At 35.9% G+C, this 20,436-nt stretch overlaps 1 protein-coding gene across 5 annotated transcripts in view; it reads left to right on the forward strand.

Moving 5' to 3' along the window:
- LRBA (LPS responsive beige-like anchor protein) overlaps nucleotides 1-20,436 on the forward strand; it is a 414,612-nt gene that overhangs the window by 306,143 nt on the left and 88,033 nt on the right. For all 5 annotated transcript variants that reach the window (XM_063335812.1, XM_063335808.1, XM_063335810.1 and 2 more), the window contains one exon: nucleotides 12,423-12,575. In XM_063335812.1, the coding sequence (XP_063191882.1) occupies nucleotides 12,423-12,575 (153 nt within the window). The remainder of the gene's footprint in view (nucleotides 1-12,422; nucleotides 12,576-20,436) is intronic.

Here is a 20,436-nt window from a genome sequence, read left to right on the forward strand (position 1 = left end):
CAGTAGTTTGTTATTAAAATTGAAAGATGTATTGAGTGGAATTCTTCTTGATAATAACAGGTTAGGCCTCAATTTCCCTTGATATTGGGTTGGAAGGTACTGGAAGTGTAGTGGAATTGGAAGCACTTCTTGCAGAAAGGTAAAATTGTTTGAGAAAAGTTTAGATTAAGTTTATTAGGGCAAAGTAAGAATTGTAATTTTAATGCAGATTCTCATACAGTTAGGTACAAATATAACACAAGGAACAATCTACTGTGCAAAAAAAAATATGTACGGTTGTAGTACATCACCGGTGCCTGTGAATTAACAATATTGTGGTATAACTAAAGGTGAATAGCATTTTGTAGAAGATACATCAACAGGAAGGACATAGTTTAACTTTCAAAATGTACGAAATAAATCTTGAGCTTTGCCCAGCTTTGATAAAGTCTTATCTGGAGTATTACATCCATAATTGTGACCTAGTTAGAGAGGATGGACACCGGAATAACGATAACAATGCAACGTCTTGAAAATAAAAGTCAATGAAAGATTGAGTAGCTATGCTTGATTTTCTTCTAAAGAAGAGAAGATTGAAGAGTCTTCTATTACATAGGGACTGCTGCAAGAAAGAAAGGAAAAACCTCTGCTGCCCATGCTGGATAGAATAAGAATGAATGGACTTAAATATGAGGGAGATTTCGATTAGATGTGAAAGTAACCTTTCTAAAAGAACAAATAAAACCAATGAATGCTTCCCTGGCAATTAGTGTAGCGAGGGTTTTCCAGAAACGCTTAGATATCTTTTGGAAATGATGTATGTGCAAGCTGGTGCTGCCTTTAGAGGCATCCCTACTGTTATGGATGGCCTCTTGAAGTTGCTTGCAGCTTTCTGACTCTGTGAATTGCCATGAAATACATTATACTGCCGTGAATCATCTGAGTGAGTATTGAGATTAATTAGAGGAGTCTGTTCATGAGACTGGATGAGCAGCCAGGAAGGGGGAGGAGATAGGTTTCCCACAGGACATGTTAAAAGAATTAGGAAAGAAAAAGTCTGAAAAGGCACAGAACCATCTTTGTTGGAAATACCTATATCCCCAATATTTCTCTATGGCTGTGAAAGCTAAGTTTCCTGATACTCTGTTCTGCTCTACCTTGCAAGTGTTTGTGAAATGCGTGGCTGAAGTGTCCCATATGTCTCTAGAAGTTTTCTACATGTAGAATTGCAACGTGTTAGCTTACTAGTGCTTGAATGTGTTTAGTTGACAAAAGCACCAAAGAGCGTGAATAAAGTAGATTATTATGTGCTCCTGTAGTTAATAGTAACATCCTACTGTGTACATAGACTTGTAAATAGAATTATTTACTAACTAATTAAGAAAATTAAATTAGATGTTGCTGTCATGAAATTAATGACGGAAGTCTTACTTAAATGGTATGCTTTGTTTTACTGTTTTCATACGTCTGTTTGCATACATCTTCATGCGTAGTAACTTCCATGGGCGGCTAGAATGTTTTCTTTACCTGTCTTGCACAATGTATGTACATGTTCACATGCATGTGTGTATTCGGGAAGGAAGGAGGAGGAAGACAGGGAAGGAGTTAAATGAATACAGATCCCTCTGATTTTGGTCCCCGCTAGGGGAAATGACGGGTTTTCAATGTTTATTGTTCCTTTAGAGTTCCTTTCCCACTTACCTTACAGCCAACAAATATTATGGAATACGACACCCATAAATTTTAGAATTATTCCCTGTAATCTTGGAGTATGATTCTCTGTAATCATTTTATGATAGTACTTTCTCATGGTCTGTTCTGAAAGGACTGAGTGCACATCATTTGCACCTTAGCATACAATATTGTAGTCAAGCAAATGCCAGTTTCTGGTTCAAGTTGAATTCTGAAATTATTTCCTTATAATTCCGGACTGGAAAACTGCTTTCTGCATCACTAGAGTCAATGGGATGATGTCTATAAAATTAAAGGAAAGGAAAGAAAGCCCATGTCAACTACTGTCATTTATGGAAGTCTTAACATTTCTAAATTATACATTAATAAAGAAATTGTGAATAGAAAAGCTGTCTAGTTTGTATCCATCTCCTTTTCAATAGATTAAAACCCTAGAAGTTACATTTTAACCATCTTGTATGGTAATGTACTAGAAATACTTGATGTTAGCAAAACAAACATTCTTAAAAAGAGATAGCCGTATGTTCTTTTGATTGTTTTCAGAACTTGGAAGATGCTGCTTACTGGCAAGAGCTAGGATTTCCTTGAAGTTTGCAATTTGCAAACACTAATACGTTAATGATTATTCAAAGGTTATTCAAAGCCTTTGACATCTGATTTATTCATTCTTTTCTAATATCAACATGTTTTTGGACTGTCTTAATTTTGTCCAAGATTTTGTCCAAAACAGTATGTGTTTTTCCTCTTAGCTCCATTGTGTGTAAGAATGTATTGTGTGAGCAGAGCTCATGCCTGTCAGTGAAGACTATGCAGTTGCATGCAAAATTAAGATTTTATCTCACGTCCTTTTCAAGAAAATTCGGCTCTTGAGCGGGGACTTTACTTTTTTCACAAAATGTTTAATAAGGAATGTATTTTCTTGGATTCTCATTGAAGAGACATTGTCATGTGTTACAATGTGTTTATTACATATTTTTAAACCTACATCTTCAGTATGCCTATTAGAATCCAATCCTAACTGAATGCAACTGGCATACTGGAAAAGATGCTTTGTTTTGAAAACAATTTTCATTTTTACATTTACATGGAAATTATGCAGAGCTGAGATAAAAAATAATAGTATCGAGCAAATAATAAGAGCATTTAAGTAAAAAATGATCTTCTAGAAAGTCTTCATACAGAGATCTCTACGTTATGTTCTAACCTATCACCTCCACAGGAAACAGTTTTCTATCTTTGACAGAATTTTGAGATACATCCTGAATGTTGTTTGTGCAGCGGGCCAGTCAGTTTGACTGAGTGATGAAACATTTAAATGCGTTAAAATAATTAGGATTTTCCCTTTTTTATTTCATAGGTAGGTTACATTTTACTGTTCTGTCTCGTATTTTTACCAGATTCGTTAACTAAATTCTTCAATCTTTCTGCATCCCTTTCCAGTGTTTCAGGTGGGGTTGATATATTGCTTTTTGTTCTGAATATTAAATGTTTTTAAAGGTGAAAAAATCTACTTGTGTTAAGGTATTATTATGTTCATTGTGATCTGTTTGAGGTTGAGCAATATGTAATTAAGAAGAATGTCTCACTATATGGTTTAATAGTCAAACTATATATGTACTGTGGATGAGTATTCTGACAAAAGACAGAAGTCTAATTTCAAACTTAATTTGAAATGTTAATCCATTTTTTTATTTCAACTTTGAATTTTTTCTTGTGCGCTTGTTCTGAAGCAGCTGACTCCTTCAAAGATGAATGCAGTTCTAGCTGTGATGGGGAGGCTGCCACGTAAGCGCAAAAAACATGTGGCCTTTTTAAAGACAATGTAGAGCTTGTTTGTGTTCACCAGTAGATTCACTCTGGGAGCAGCCTTATGAACAAGAAAATTATTTTAGCTATAAAAGATGTCTTCATAAGTGAGATGTGGAGAACAAAATTTATTTCAGAGGAGTAACTAGTTAGTTAAGGACTTAAGATAGATTGAATGACTTGAGGGAGAAATCTCTCAAAAACGTAGGTATAGATGGACTTGGAAATGATTTTGCTGTGGTATATGACTGTCCATACCATTCAATCCATGGCAAACACATTTTTCTCAACAAGTCAAAGGGTTTTAACTTTTACCTTGCGTTTCTGATGGGCTGAGAATGTAAACGTAGTTGGCTATTGTGGCTGATTAAAAAATATTAGGATTTTTTTGACCATAAGCTGTCTGGATTCCTGTTGATACTTCTGCAACTGATGAAAACCTAGCAGTTTAATGCATGGATTTATAGAAGTACAAAGGATTTGGGAAGCCACTTTTAAGACCTCGAAAGTGGGAAGCCAAAGCGAATAGGGGGCAGAAAGGAAAAAGAAGGGGTTATTCCTATTCCAGATGAAAAAAAATGTTAATTTTTAGAACCGTTGAGCTGATTACAGGAAATTATTTCTCCTTGCTTCTCATGTGAAGAGAATGTATGTAGTTATTGATGCTTGCTGTCGTAAGATTATTGTTAATCTTAGTTGGAGGCATCACGTGTTACCAGGAGGACTAACAGGAGCTAGCTTTGGAAGCAACTCTTGTTGGCCGGTATCACTTCAACAGAGAAAGCTAAAGCATATGTGTGGTCACAACCAATCTTTGTCAATATCCTGTGAAAGCCTTGGATCAATGATCAAAGCAGGAAACTAATGCTGCGCTGTAGTATAACCTTTGGTTGAACTTTTCAAATTTTGATTTCAAGAGGTGATATGTTGCATAAAATTTAATTTCCTAGTTCTCCCCTATCCATTTATTTAAACAATTCAAATTAAAAATCCTTTGGAAGTTTGCTAGTGTCTCACTACCACTCTGGCATTGTTTTTTCCCCAATTACCTCAGCACTGTTGCCTTTAAATGATTAACCATGTGTTTTTAAGTTAAATCTTCTGCACTGAAGACTATTAAGCGTATTTCAATTCTGTGAGAGTACCACTTAGTACCTTTAAAGTACTAGACAGGCATGCTCATTAACTCCGTTACTTCTTAGTTTACATTGCTAGTGCAAACAGTCCTGGTTAGTTTTGTTAGTACTGTATAAAAAGCAAACATGGGTAGCTTGGCAGTGTTTAACAGAAATACAGTTCAGTTAGGGGCTTGGAGTAAGGTCTGGAATACAGAAGTTAAGCCTGCCTGTTCTTTTGTGTTGCTGTTTTTCCTTGATGAATGAGAAGATTTGCACATAGTTGTTCAGAAGCAGTTTATATTTCTGGTTTGATAGCTAACTTGTTGCAATAAATTTATTTATCATTGTATTTACAACGCATAATTGCTACACGTTGCTCTTTGCATGTATTTTCTCTTTTCCAAGTATAGTACTTTACTGATTTTTTTTAATACCATATATACAGTTTTTCAGGGTCATTTGAAATTCTTATGCTGTCCTCCGAACAGTTATGTTGCCTTCGTAGTGTCATCTGGAGTTTTATTACTGCACCTTCTATGCCAGGTCATTAATGAGATTATTGACTGGTATTAGGAGCAGGGCAGACCCATTACCATGTCCTCCCAGTTGGCCAGTGAGCTATTGATGACTGCTTTTGGAGTATGGATTTCCAGTCTGGGTACACCCACATTATTGTGACCTAATCTCATCTCCATTTCTCTACTCTGCTTATAAGAATGTCATGGGAGGCTGAGACAGTCTCAGAGGTCTTTGTCAAAAGTGAAGCAACATCTCACCTCTTTTTCTTTCACGTGTTTTTTCACATACTTTTACTGAAAGGAGCACATCCAGGGGAAGTTTTGAGTATCCACAGGAATTATGGGGTCCTCTTTTTATTAGAGTGTTAAACCTGCTCCTGTTTATGGGTCCTGATATATTTTATCCAAACAACCACAAACTCTGTGCAGAAATCTTTGTTATGGTAGACAAGTTAGATCTGTAACCAAATATAAATAGAATATATCACAAAATTAAAATGCTGGCATAGCTACCTGCAGTCACAGATGCTGCTTAGTTTCTGACTGTTGTGTGGATTATCAAGTCATTATTGGGTCACATGTTTTCAATATGAATTTTTTCCTTCAAGCATGGGATTCCTCAAGTCTTCAAGACCTGGGTACTAGAGGCAAGAAACTCTAGAGTTCCAAGCTGCTGGAACATTCAGAAACTGGAGGATGACAAATTTCGTGACTTTCTTTAAAATATGTATTAAAAAAACAAGTTGAAGCTCTGCAAGATGGCAACTCATGCTTATTGAAACAGGCTGCCTAACATAAGCATGCCTAAGACACCCTGTAACCTGATAAGCTTTTCTACATATGCTTTGCATTGTTTTATACTTCTCCATCTAATAGACGGGAGTTTCAAAAGTTACAAGGAATAAATTTGCTGCCAAACTGGCAACATTACCTTTGTATAGGAGAAACTTCATGTCGCATGTCATATTAGTAGCAAGGTCAAAGATGTCCAAAAGCAATGACTAGCAAAATTCAGAAGCGCGTACATAGTAATTCAGATTTTTAATCGTAAACTGTATGTCTGGAGTAGCAAAACTTTTAACATATTTAGCAGATCTTTGGTTTTCATGAAAGGTTTGTTTTTCTGTAAAATTGTGCCAAGATCCATAACAGGAAAATACTTTTCTGAGTAAAAAACCCCAAAATTCTTAAGTCAGTCAGGTCCATGTATCTGTGGGAATTGCAGTAGTTAAAAATATAGGCATCTGGGTGAATGGATCAGGCCATTCCATCTAATATCTATGGTCTACTTCTTTTATACCCAGCCATAATTGTATTTAAAATGAAGCAAATACTTTTAATATCTGCTCCAAACTTTTTGTGTAGCTGTTGAAAAAATAAACTTCAAGTAAATTATGGACAAGTTTGCTAAAGTCCAAAGGAGAAGGAACAGAGATCTAGAAAATGGGACCAGTGATATAAAGTTGAAGGTTTTAGGTTGTTTACTTTGGAGAAAAGCGGAACAAGGACAAAAACGTAGAATGTTTTGACAGTGGCATTTTTAATGTTTTTACCCTGCTAGGCATTTTGGCTGGCAGGCACAGTGCGCTTCATTTCATGAAATCACAGAACAGCCCAGGCTGAAGGGACCTTGAAAGATCATCTGGTCCAACTTCCCGTGGGAAAGGGAGCCTAGATTAGATTACCTAGCAACTTGGCCAATCCCATCTTGAAAATCTCCAGTGATGGGGACTCTCCCACATCACTGGGGAGGTCGTTCCAGTGAACGATAATTCTCACTGTAAACAATTTCTTTTCTATCGAAATGAATTCTGCGGTATGCTTCCTGTTGAGCATGCCTCCGTGCCAGCCTTGCTGCTGAAGGGGAATAGTGGTCGGAAAGTGTTGGTGGTCAGGAGAGGAATATTGGTCAGGAAGTGCTGGTGGGAATGGATCTCGCTGTCCCTGAAGTGAAAGCCCCTCCTACACATTTGGGCATGTAAAAAGGGGCAACTGCTGCTTGTATTCAGTCTGAATAGGACAAGAAATGGGCTCCAGCTGCAGCAAAAGCAGACTAACTGTTAGATCTTCTAGTGGCGTGAACAGATGAACACCAGAAATTCATAAGATCCCCATCACTGAAAATTTTAAGAGAACGAGGCAGAGAAACGTCTTTCAAGAATAGCTGATTATAATTGTCTGTGAATAGAAAGGTGAAGAAGGTGACCTTTCAAGGTTTCATGTAGACCTTTTTGTGATTCAATAAAGTCCTTTTCGCCCCCAGTTAATTGAAAAAAAAAATGGAGGAAAGGAATTTATTTATATATACAACTTTTTTCCTCTTTCTTTGTCAAATTAACTGGAACTACGTATTACATAGTGTATAAATATGGTCAATAAATACCATTGCATACTTCTACATATATCCTCAGTAAAGATTTAAATAATTTTGTGTATATATAATCCATGTATTGACTAACAGGATTCAAAGTGCCTTAAAGATGTATTTTTTTATGCAATAAAGTATTGACTTAATAAAATCTACTTATTGATTATCATATATTTCATTAATCTACTAAATAAACATCTGGATTTTTTTATAATTTTCTTTCCTTAATTATAAATGAATGACAATTTTAATATTTTTCTTAAAGAAGGAAATATTTGAAATATAATCTCTTAGAACTTTAACAGGATGATAGACATTGACATAATTAATTTATTCATTAATCCAATTTAGAATTTTAATGGAAACATGCTGAAGTATTTTCCGTATAAGTGGGGAGAATTTCAGGCAATGTCTTGAGGCAATGTCTTAGTTCTGTGAGAAATAACACACATAATAGCAGATAGAGGGAAACTCATGGGTACTTAGAAATTACACTTTCCCACAGTCATGAAAATGATTACATTGAACTGTGATGAAAAAATTAAATTTGAATTAATTTAATATATTAATATATATTTTTGAATGTCATTTAAGTCCCCTAACAGGGGAAGTAAAGTGTGGCAATATGAATAAAAGCCTAGGCCTCTAATGTGCATTTTTATTATTCTGTTTGACAGGTTATATATAGGCTTAATATTGCTTAATGTGATTGTCAAATAATTTAGTTTGAAAATCTGGTATCTTATAAATATTTTAATGTGGTTAGGGAATCTGTGTCACTGTTTCTAGACATCTTTGCAGATCGTATAACTCTGCTTCATGATGCATCTGTCTAATATTTTCTAAACAAAAGAAAAGTATAAAATAACATTTCATTGCATTAAAGGAACAAAATACCATGTATAGATTTTGTTATGTGGGGTGGAAACATGAAAATAAACTACCAGTGTTAAAGTTACATTCTGTTGATATTACTTGTTTGTAAAAAAAATATTTTTAGTGAAGTTTCCTTAGGCATCATTGTTTCCGTGTGGTAGAAGGCAGTTTTTTGTTAGAGAGAAATTGTATTTTAATTATATGCGGAATTTTATAAACATTTTAATAAGACTCCTGATACAGCAAATTTTATCTTTAAATCTTCTTGAAAAATGTATACCACTATAAATACTGTGTGTTTAGATTCATGTTGACATTCACTGTGAGCTCCTTCATCAGTTGGAATGAAATCAGAAACATGGCAGAAGGAGTGAAGTTTTGCTTATCATAAGGATATCTGTCTCTACCCTATAGAACTGGTGAATTCCAACAGAGGAATTTCTGAAACTAATTTTCAATACAATTGTGCTAAAACAAGGGCTTCAACAAATTATACGGATGTTTTTGGTTTTCGGTGAAATCATATAAACAAAAGCAACGTGAGACAATTTTACTGTTTCTGTCTGTGTGCTGAGTACGTAAAATTTCAGAAGGGATTCAGTAGAATTAGAAAACATATGATGGAAACCAAAATGGTTAGTCAGAAGGGAAGACCTCCTGAGGGAGCAAATCTAAATCCTTTAGCTTGCAAAAAGAGACCACTGAGGAAGGATGTGATGATGTAAGTCTGTAGTATCTAGAAGGGCATATAGAAGAGTGAGTAAGGAATTAATACTTACTGGTTTTCACAATATGGGCACTAGTCCATCCACTGGACTGTTAGGAAGCAGTTTTAGAATAGCCAAAGGAAAAAATCTTTGTAGACGAAACTGCAGTGTGGAACCCATGATTAATTATTTTAAAAATCGGAAGCACAGATTAGTTCAAAGCCATTTAACTGTAAGAAGCTGACAGAATATCCATGGAAAGACTGTATTTGCTGTGGGTAAGTCTTCCAGTCCTTGTCACTGTTCTAGGTGAGATACTAAATGGTCCTTCAGTCTGGCCCCTCATGGCTGGTCCTGCATCTTCATGTGGTATTTGTGTGAAACCACAAGTAATTCCTTTCTCCCCCCTCTCAAGAAAACAAGCAAAAAGTTCATTAATTAATCTTTTTAATGTTCTCAAGTGTCCGAAAAGTTCCATTATTAATGGATTTTTACACGTAAGTCAGCATGGGCTGTCTTAGGGTCAATCTGTGCATGTGATGTGATTATCTTAAGAAAAAAGAAGACCTCCACAAATAGGTTTGAGAAGGCCTGTTACAGACTGCAGATACCAAATACGTGAAGAATATTCATAAACTTGATAAAAAAAAATATTTTATTATCAGGTTTATTTTAGGAAAAGCTATTGGGCTTTAACTAATGTTATCATTTTCACCTGTATAAAGACATTGGAAATTGGTGCTAAGTACTATTCGGTTAGAATAGCTCAGTGTATCTATTTGCACTCCTTTTTCCCAGGTGTGAACGCTAGCACATGGCCAGGATAAGAAAATCACATTACAAAGAAGCTCCTTTTGTAAAAATGTATCATTGTGGTGACAGTGAAAAACTTTCTGAAAACTCATTTCTGGAGTAATGAAATAACATTTTAGAAAAGTTTCTAATGGTCAAACTAACAGAAGTTACTGATAATTTTTAAGTTTCCAGGCAGCATATTGTTCCTGTGTAATCTAATGAAAACAATGTGTGTTCTAGAAAGCCAAATGTTTTCTGATCTTGAAAGAAACTAATGAATAGCTGTACAGATATATATAAAAAAAGAACCCCAAAACATCAGTAACATATGTAATGAGCTTATGTTTTAACTATTCGGAATCATGGTATGGTTTCATATTTGTGGTGCATGCTGCTATCGAATTAATGGTCCAGTGTCTCTGCTTTTTCTTTGCTAGTTTCTGCCCGTGATGATAAAAACCACAGAAACTTCAGTGTTGGAGTACTTTCTTTTTCACAAACGTTTATCCTTGCTACATTCTTTTTCTTTCACTTATCCAATGAAATAGTTTCAAATCTCTTTTTATCAAGTACTTATCAAGCACTTGGTACAGAAGCGTGTTTTTACCCTGCCTGGTTAATTAAGGTGACTGTAAACAAAAAGATGTACAATTCAAAGCCAAGCAGTGTTTCACACAAGGATGGAGGTGATAATAGCTTAATTCCTGCTTGATCTTTCCTGTCTTTGCCCTGGCTACTTCGGATTGACCTTCTCCGCAATCTGATGACCTCCCTATTGCACTCAGCCATTTGGAAAGCTGCTCATGCCATAGCTGGCCCTGAGGGGCTATCTGGGAGACCACTGATCCATTGACCCATGTCAAGAATGGGTTTCAGATCTGATCTACTGAGCTTCTGACATAGCTACATACTACACCCACTGTAGACAAAGCCAGTGGGGCAGTCTGATTTTTTTCCTTTCCCCCTACTTCTTAAGTGGCATGTAGTTTGCTCTTGCTGTATGGAAGACCAATTTTACACCAGTCATTTGCTATGAAAATACACTTCCTGGAGCAATTACGCGTATTGTTCCTTTCTTTACAAAGGAAGTAAATTCTCTAATTTAGTGACTCAATTTTTCTAAATCCATCAAATTGCCAGGTTCATTGGGTGTATTTAAGTCTCAACATCAAGTTCCACAGAAAAAAAAAAAAAAAAGCAAAGCACCTTTAAAATATATTAAGGACGGCAATATATATGTTATGTCTCAATAGGCTTTTTCGATTAAGTGTTATGCCAGGACTTTGCAGACATTTATGAAAGTGTGTAAATAAGGTTCTAACTTAGATATGTTTATGTATATCCTAGTGCATATTTTATGAAATAAATGGCAACTTATGAAGTTGCATGTCTGTTTGCAAAACAGGGAAACACTCCATTTATCCTAGAGAAAATACGTATGGTTTTGAGCTTAATTATGCTTCCTAGCATGTTGTGTTCAATTCTGCACTAGAATGTACCATCCTCTGCTTTAAAAATCTCTTTGTTTGGCTATTAGCATTACTTTGTTTTTCTCGTGAGACTTGGAAATTACAATTCCTTTGCTGTACGTGCTTGCATTTTTTCCTTGGCCGCGGTGCCTGCAGAAGTGCCAGGGCGGGCCAGCCATGGAGGTGTTAAATGCTGCGTTCCAGTCCTGTTCAGCACAGGCTTGTACAAGACACTTGTTTAAAGTGGTGATGATCCTGACAAGGAATTTAGCATGTACACAGACCTTGTAACCATGCAAAATTCCTTCCTTTTTTCCTCTTTTCTGTGTGTGTGTGTGAAATTATGCATGATTCTTCCCTCTAATTACAGACTGGACACATAATTGAGTTAATGACCTTTCCATGAAAGAAAAATATTGATGTGACTCAGCTTTGACTGTGGGTTTTGGATTTTTTTTCTGAACATGTGGTAGAACTCCAGGCATTTTAGAATTTACAAAAAAAAAAATATTTCTAGGCATTGAGCAATCTTAGACAATAGCCTAAATATTACGTTCTTAGACCCTTTATGATAGAGAGAATAAGAATATAACTGGGGTTTACACCTTTGTAATTAACATATATTGCACCGCTTTCACCCAAACTACAGACTGCCATTTGTACCTTAAAAGTGGATGTATTAAAATGTGAAATAAGCAGTTTTCCTCAACTTGTTGACATCCTTGGTTGTCTGTTGCTTTCCACTAAATATTATTTGTACCATGTGATGTTCATTACTTTAGTTTTCTAAGTTTCTCTGCGCATAATACGCAATCAAAACCAATGTTCTGATTTTTTGTTTGTTTTAGATCCTGTTGTCTCTTAGTCCTTTGCCATGTTAAAAGCATGATAAGGATTTATTGTATCTAAAGGTTTAAATTTTAGAAAGTATGAAAGAGGGGATTTCCCCCTCCTGGGAGGAGGTGGTGATGTCTGTGGGAAGATTTTGTATATTCTCTTTGCCTAATGCCATTCTGATAATTATTTTTTTAACATGACAAAGTGCATCCTCTGACAGAATTTATAACATGGCATTGTTTTTCATTTATCTACAGGAATTGATTCCTGAATTCTATTACCTCCCAGAGATATTTGTCAACAGCAACAATTACAATCTGGGAGTGATGGATGATGGAACAGTTGTGTCTGATGTTGAACTTCCACCATGGGCCAAAACCCCAGAAGAATTTGTTCGCATAAACAGACTGGTAAGATGGCTATCTTCTATTGTCTGTCAAGTAACATTTGTCTTGCAAGATTCTTCTGAAGTAGTTTGGATCTTTGCTTGCAACATTGATCTGTTTATAATTTCCGTAGGACTATGGCTGAAATAATCTGAAGAAATGTTAGATTTACAAGTTTAGGAAAGAAAAAGTCTCATTCTTTAGAATAGCTAAAAAAAAGTTTGACGGTGGTCCAAACACGCAGGAGATCTTATCCCATTTGTATGTCAGCTCTTGTGGTTCTAAAGAGCTAATAAAATCATCACGATACAGAAGACTTGAAGAAGCTTGTTTAATCATAGAAATATTTGTCACTCTGATTACTTTGATGTAATTTCAGGGGGTTTTAATTTTAGTATCCATTTAACTCCAAAGATCAGTGAATGCCTCAGGAAAGAAGGTTGCATTTTCAATCTTCTGCCACCTCTTCCATTTCTTCCATTATATTGATGTTTTTCAAAGCGGTTTTTACAAGAAAATAAAACTAAATTCTGCTTTGCCTGCTTCGTTCCCCAAACCTATATTACTCTTCCCTGTTTTGGAAAATCCTGTTGCTGGCACTGCCTGTCTTCAGTGTGCCCCCCAGGCAGTGTAATGAATCACAGAATAGCTGTTACAGTATCATTGTTGGTGTTTCAGCACATTCTCAAAGCTGTTACATTAGGCTCTTCTCAGAATGAAAGGATTCTGCATCAGTGGCACTCTAAAATTAATAAATTAGAGAAGCTTTTTTTAAAAATTATTCTTGAAAAATGAGGCTGCAATTTTCATGTGGTAGTCAGCTAACTGGGAAATACTGAATTAAGGCATGGAAAGTCTCAAAAACTCTTCTGATACCAGGCTTAGACTTGATAACGTCCTGATACTCCTTAGTTTAAAAATGGGAATTGAAAAAGTTCTGTCAGCAGAACATCAGACCTCATATTCATAAAATTTCAGAACAGCCACATGAGAAGAAATCTGTGATTTATAAGTTATCAGAATGCTTTACACTGCACTTTTACTGGTGACATGATACCATGGTCTTCAGAAGTGTTATTTGGCCTAGATTTCTGCAAGGAGTTGCAGGGTGCACCATAATAATCACAAATTGTGTTAGATGAATTTAGTGTTTTGCTTCATGCACACGTATGTGCAAATTTTATTTAAAGGAGGTATGAAATACACTAACGTTTAGCAGGACTACTTGGCAAGCCGTATTCAAATGCAACTTTTGATCTTGCAGTTGTGCTGATAGGTAATAGGTTAGGGAGGTAGCCTGACACCTTTTTGAGTTGGCACGCCTTGGTGATTCAGGATAACCTGAGAAATGAAAAGCTGTGTTCTTAAGCAGACTTGTCAAAGGCAGCCTGTGGCCTTGATCTCTCCTGACTGTGGTATTTGAGCTTTTGCATAAAATATAGTTCTCATTCTATTAATTACGGATCTGGCTTTCACCACTGCGAAGTTATTCTCCATCTCCTCTTCTAAGATTTTAGCTCTTCGTTTTCTTTGCCTCATTTCTAGCCTTAGCGCCAGGTTTTTCTCACCCTCACCTCTCCGTATGCTCCAACCTACCCTTCCCTCATTCTTCCATCATTTCCCAAAGCCTTTGCTACTTGTGCCTGCCTTTCTTGCAGCTCTCTTCGGTATCTCTCACTTGTGTTATATTCCCAGGATGGAGTGCTTCATCAGCACGAAGCGCCTGCTTTTCAGTTATTAGTGTTAAAGTCTGGGGCACAAAATGTAAAATCCCTTTAAAGCCGTACTCTTAAAGAGTAATGATCTCATGCCATATTTCAAATGTAGTTTTTTCTTTTTGTGTAAAATCTACAAGTGTGACTTTATTTTGTTAAATCCTGAAAAAAAGCAGTTCAGAGCACTCTAGATTGAGGGAAGTGCTTGTTACATATCCAAACCTTTTGTTTCAAGAAAAGTAATCTGAAAACAGTATCTTAACTTTTGTATATATGAATGCTGAAGATTAAAATGACTTTATTTCCTTAGTTTCACTCAGCATTTCTTATGAATCTGAAAGATCATATTTATTATCGAAATATAATTAGTTTTTTCATCTCGTATACTTTTTTCCCCCAAGCAATTATTCATTAGTGATTGTGACTTTTGAAGCTATTTTAATCAAAAAGGCTTTCCTAGTAATCTGCTTGGCTTCATAACTTTTGCTGGGAAAGTAGATCTTGCAGTACCGCTTGTCAAATGGTGTATTGAAAGAACGTGCGAAAGTTGCCATAAACTAGACTGTTTCAAAAGAAAGAACTTTTACAGGAACATGCCATTTTCAAGTATCGCACAATTGGAAAGAACAGAAATTTTTTTTAAGGCTCAAGTTAATTATGAAATTAAGAAATAATTTGCCAAGTGATGGTATATTAAAGTGTGTCAGACATCAGCACTTTGGGTGACATTGCAGGTCCCCGATACTGTTGCTGTAATTCTGATACGAAATTTTGGTCAGCCTGGTAGCGTTAAATCTAAACCTCTGTGCAAATGAATTGCGTTAACTGCTTCTGCGTGACATAGTTGACCTTATCGTGGTGGTGGTGGCCCTGGTAGTGCTGGTATGGATGATGCCCTCTGTAACCTGCTGTTTCTGCAGCGGAATAAAACTGAGACAATTACATGCAAATATTAAATTGCTTTTTTCTTGTTAGTACTTAGTGGATTGGATACCATCAGCATCAAATTGGCATTGTTTCATTTTTAAGTAGAATAGGCGTGTTTCGGAAGAAAGCTTAAAGCTCAGTTCCTCACAAATACTATCAAAAGAAGCTTGCTACAATGTGGCATGGGCTGATGGTTCAGTTAATATTTCCGTACTGCTTCCTGGTTCAGACAGAACAGTGATTATAGCATTTTAAGTGCTCATTTTGTAAGCTATCACACAGAGATATTTTTTCCCTTTGCATTTCAGTTTACCTCTTTAAGTCCACAGATCTTATACAATGATTGGAGCTCATGAAATGCATACTACTTTGATCTGTGACCTTTTTGTGGTGCTAATCGGGTTCCTGATATCATTATACCTTGCTCATTAATCATATTTCTTGCAGCCCGTCAGGCAGCCAGACAGCCCAAGCCCCTGTTTGCAGCCTTGTGTTGGCAGGTTTCTGCTTTTCCAGATTATTACAGTGTGATACTTTGGCTTCTCATAACCAGACCCACATCAAGCTGTGTGCTACAATTAAAGTCAGATGGTCCTCAGGTTGAACAGGGATATACTGTTGCAGCTGTCTGTCTTTCTGGAACAGACCAGCACGGGGAACAGATGATATGTAGGACAGTGCATAATAACAGCTTGTACAGTACTGGGTCAATAGCGGGGGTTCAGAACATTAATTGACAGGCTGATAGCTGATTTAAAAGTGATTCTCCACCTATTTTTAATTCTATAAAGTATGTATTTTAGTTGAAATGGATTGTTGCGTGTCCTCTGTGTTTGCTCAGAGAAAAAAAGCAGAATTAGAGTATAATTAAAACTGCGTTTTGATTGATGGAATGTCATGATGAGCTAAATGATAGCATCAGGATGTCATTCTAAGCAGTACAAAGAAGTGCAAAATGCACGTGTTTGCTTCTGCATGTGGTTGGTACTTTGTATTAGTTTGTGATAGCACAATATTTTATAATAGTACAAATCAGTTGGAGGGGGGATAGGATATTTTTCTCTGAGACAGCCTGCAGTTTGATTGAAAAAAGTGACTGGGTTTTTACCATTCTGAAACCTTATTATATTTAGTGCCATAGAATAACTGCTAAGATGTCTTTTCTGAAAATATTTTTCAGTTTACACAGATGCGGTTGACAATAATTGTATTATTGTATAATTCCATCATTTTTAATATATGTGTGTGTGATAAGAATTATAGTATTAGCTTAATAAAAGTAAAAACCCCACAGACTTGTAGATGAGAAAATTGTAATTCCTCCCCCCAACGAAACAGAAACATCCCAAATGCAAGATACTGTTGCATCCTTACTTTATTATTTCAAAGTTATGATATCTTTAGGACATTAGTATGTGAGCAAAGGGGAGAATGCTAACTTGATCTGATATCTCATAAAAAGAAAATACCCAGCAATGTTTTGGTTCTCCCATGCTTCTGAGAGACCTATAGGGAAAAAAAAAAGGGAAGTAAATTAGGAAGGGAAGGGTATAAAGAGAGAGATGTTCAGATGTTGTTTGGCTACAGAAATCTTAAAAAACTATAGCAGTAGTTGTCAGACACTGCAATAGACATATCCTTTTAAACTTAGATTTTTCTGGGGTCTTTTGTTGCCTTCACATTCTTAGTTATGTTAGCTCCCCTCCCTTAGAATAGTTTCCTGTTTCAGAAATTTGTATTCACTTGTTGGAGTTTGTGATAGTCACTCCATTAAAGCTTATAGAAATTTTAAATACCCTTGGTATCATGCACGGCAAAGTATAGATATTCACAAAGACCAGGTGCAACCCAAGGAAAAGTCCCATACCCCCCACTGGTAGTTAGGAATAGCTAAAAATCCCCAAAAGGCACTTCTGTCTGTTCTAAACAGCAAAGCAGTCTATTTTGTCCTGTCATTGAAGGTTGGATATCTGAATAGTAAGAATTCATTTAAAACTATTAATCAACTTCTATTAACTAAACTTCACACAGCTTTGAAGAGCCTCAGCTTTTTGAGAATTAGATTGTTTCAATGATAATAAAGTTGTCGAGGTCTGTCAAGACAGCGTTCCACAATATATCTCAATTTAAGTATTTCAGTGCTTTATTGCAGAGTTAGTCCTTTCATGATTAGTGGTTTATCCATTTGATTCAATGCTGGGGAAAATGCAAGACAAATTAGAAAAGTGATGAGATTACTGTGCTGGATTGAAAGTTTTGAAATGCAATTTTCAAATAATTGAAAACGTAGTGATTGGAAGCTAGGATGCTTTCGAAACAAATGAAATACTTAAATACATAAAGGTATGCTATACATAAAATTTATCCTGGCATGATAAGTAAAATGGAGGGGAAGGGTGGGCCAGCCGTTTACCCTAATACGAATTTTAGTGGAGCAAAATGAATCAGTATTAAGAGCCACCGGATAGTAAGAAAGAGCTACAGTGAGAATTAGAGGATCGTTATCTGTCAATATGGTGCATTACTCTTTAGACAGGCTACTCCATCTTACACCAGAAACCACTGAAAAAGCAACATTCTCTGCCAACTAACACACCAACAGTACTCAGAATTGCGGTTTTGTGAATCTTCACACTCTCCTATCCATGGAAAGCGAACAGGTGAAAAAACCCAAAAGTTGGCTTCAAGAACATTATGCTGCTTTCAGTCTATTAGAACTATTGCTAATAGTCAAGTAAAGATATTGAAGCAGCAGTTAAGGCAGTGCCTGTCACTTGGAATGTGCTGGATTTTTTGTATTATCTTGGAAAAATCTCTCCATGGTATTTTTCCTGGTCCCACAGATGTGTATTTACAAAGGTGTTACAGCAAGTGCTGTAGCAAATCACGTGGATATGAACTGTATGAATTAAGACTCACAAGTGCAGATTACTAGTAATAGATTACTAGATTATTAGTCATATATTCCTGGTAATAGCTTACTCGTTACATGTGTTAAAAACGTTAGAGAGCGGGAAAGAGGCTAAAATGAAAACGGAGTTAACTAGCAACATCAGAATTGTTACCTGGGCAGCACCTACTTTGAAATTCTCGTTCAAGCAGGATTGGATGTAGAGTTCAAAAGGTAGAATGCAGATTGGCCTGTGTACACTGTCAGACGAAGATGCTTCTGGCAATCCCAGCCCATCTGAAATGTTTAGGGTATTTGAGTGTAGAATAGAGGAGATAGGAAATCACAGATCTGTGATGGCTTCGCTCAACTCGGGCTCTTCTGGCTGGTTCCGTTGGCGTGTTAGATATCTGTTCATCTAGAAAAGAAGTGATGGATCATGGTGAAAAAGGAGAAGAGTTTTTATACCAGTTCTTTCAGACTCTTTTTTTCATCAAATATATATGCGATTGAAGTGTTACTTCCATTTGTATTTCTGATGTTTGGTGATTTCTTGTGGCTTTTCTTTGGAAATTATAATCTATACACAATATAAGAGTTATACAATATCCTCTGAAAGGAGGGTATCTATTAACGCTACAAGCATTTTAATTTTCAGAAAAAATCACTTTCATACGTTTATAAAAGAAAAAGTATGTTGGAAGGTAATCTTTGCAGAAGGTAATCTATAACTTTGCTTTTCCTGGCAAATACTTGTATTTCTATGCCACATGTCTGTCTAATGCATTTAAAATAGGTATATATTTAAACATAAGTATTGACAATGCACCTTAAAACACTATGCTGCATTCATTTTATGTTGCTTTCAAGCTGTGACTATGGAAAAAAAGTTTATGCAGGAGGTAAGGTTCCTTGTATCAGGCAAAACAAACATTTCCGTTCATAGAAGTCTCAGAAACTTAACAGTCTAATCCAGAAAGTTGTCAGGAATATTATTCTTCAGCAAAGTTGGATGTGAAAGCTCCAGCATGCTGGCATATTGGACTTCATGTATTTAGAAGTTTGTTATTGTTTAACGTATTTTTTATCCTCATCTATGGAAAGAAAGCAGTTCTGGGAAGCACAGGGGCTGCACCATGTGGGTACTTACCAGGCAGAGGAGCACAGAAAGTCTCTTAAAGAGTTGAAGAAATGTAGGATGGTGTGTAAATTTAAGCAGCAGGATTCCTTCTTTCCTCAAAAAGTGCTCCCATGACTGCAGTGTGCAGTTCTCCTGATTGTCTGGTTTTCACTTTGTCCATGTAGAATACCAACATTGGTTTCAACTCGTTTGTTTTGTACCTGAGCTAAGAGGTGTTTTGGTATAATTGTGTTACTGTACCACTTACACTCATTTCCTACCAGTTCAGCCACATGTATAACAATTTCATCATCTGAATTTGTCACTGCAGTATTTTTTGTGCCGTTAGAGTTACGTCCTGAAAGTTACAACATTTGTTGCTTTTCACACAGAAATACTTGTGTGTAGGCTAGAATCAAGAAATACTGGATTATTGAAAGCAGTCTTTTGATTTAATTATATCATATACAGAACTGATTATTAGCATAGAAAGGGAGGGGAATCAGACCTTCATTACATATTTTTAAGCACCTTATTCAGATCTCATATGAAGATAAGTCTAGAATAACAGTAGTAATGCCAGGATAACTGCACTTAGGTGAAATCAGCACAAGTGGAAAGCTAATACGTGGGTATTCTAGAGGGAAAATAAAAGGATCGTTCAATATAAGGCATTTTTGAAAAGTAGAGAAGAAATATTTCTAAAGCAATGTGATATATGGCCTATTAGAAAAGATGCTGAAAATCTAGGAATAAACAAGGGTAGGCTAATTTTTCTGCGTGTACAGTTGACTCTATGTGTATAAGAATAACTTATTTTTATTGAAGTGCCATCTAAGAAACATGGCCAGAAATTCACATTTATTTAAATCCAATTCTGCTGGAATATTGGTTTTACTAATTTTCAGGTAAGAATTTTTATTGATTTAATTTGTAAAGGAGACTACTGTACAAAGAAAATCAAATATATTCAGTAATATGAGGGAGGTAATGAAAAGTGAACTCGAGTCATGTTTTTGAATAAAACTTGTCTTAAGAATGCTGAAGGCATTCATTTTTTTATTTCATAACACATCAAAATATGCTAATATTGGAAGATGGGGTTTGGATAGTATATATAGTAGAATATACTGGAGAGGTGCACTTGTAGGGCAAAGTTAGAACAAAATTTGATGATGTGAAGAAATAAAGTAAATAATAAATAGGTAAAAAAATATTAAAACATGGAGGAGA

Source organism: Chroicocephalus ridibundus, chromosome 5, assembly GCF_963924245.1.
Source record: "Chroicocephalus ridibundus chromosome 5, bChrRid1.1, whole genome shotgun sequence".
Taxonomy (NCBI): Eukaryota; Metazoa; Chordata; class Aves; order Charadriiformes; family Laridae; genus Chroicocephalus; species Chroicocephalus ridibundus.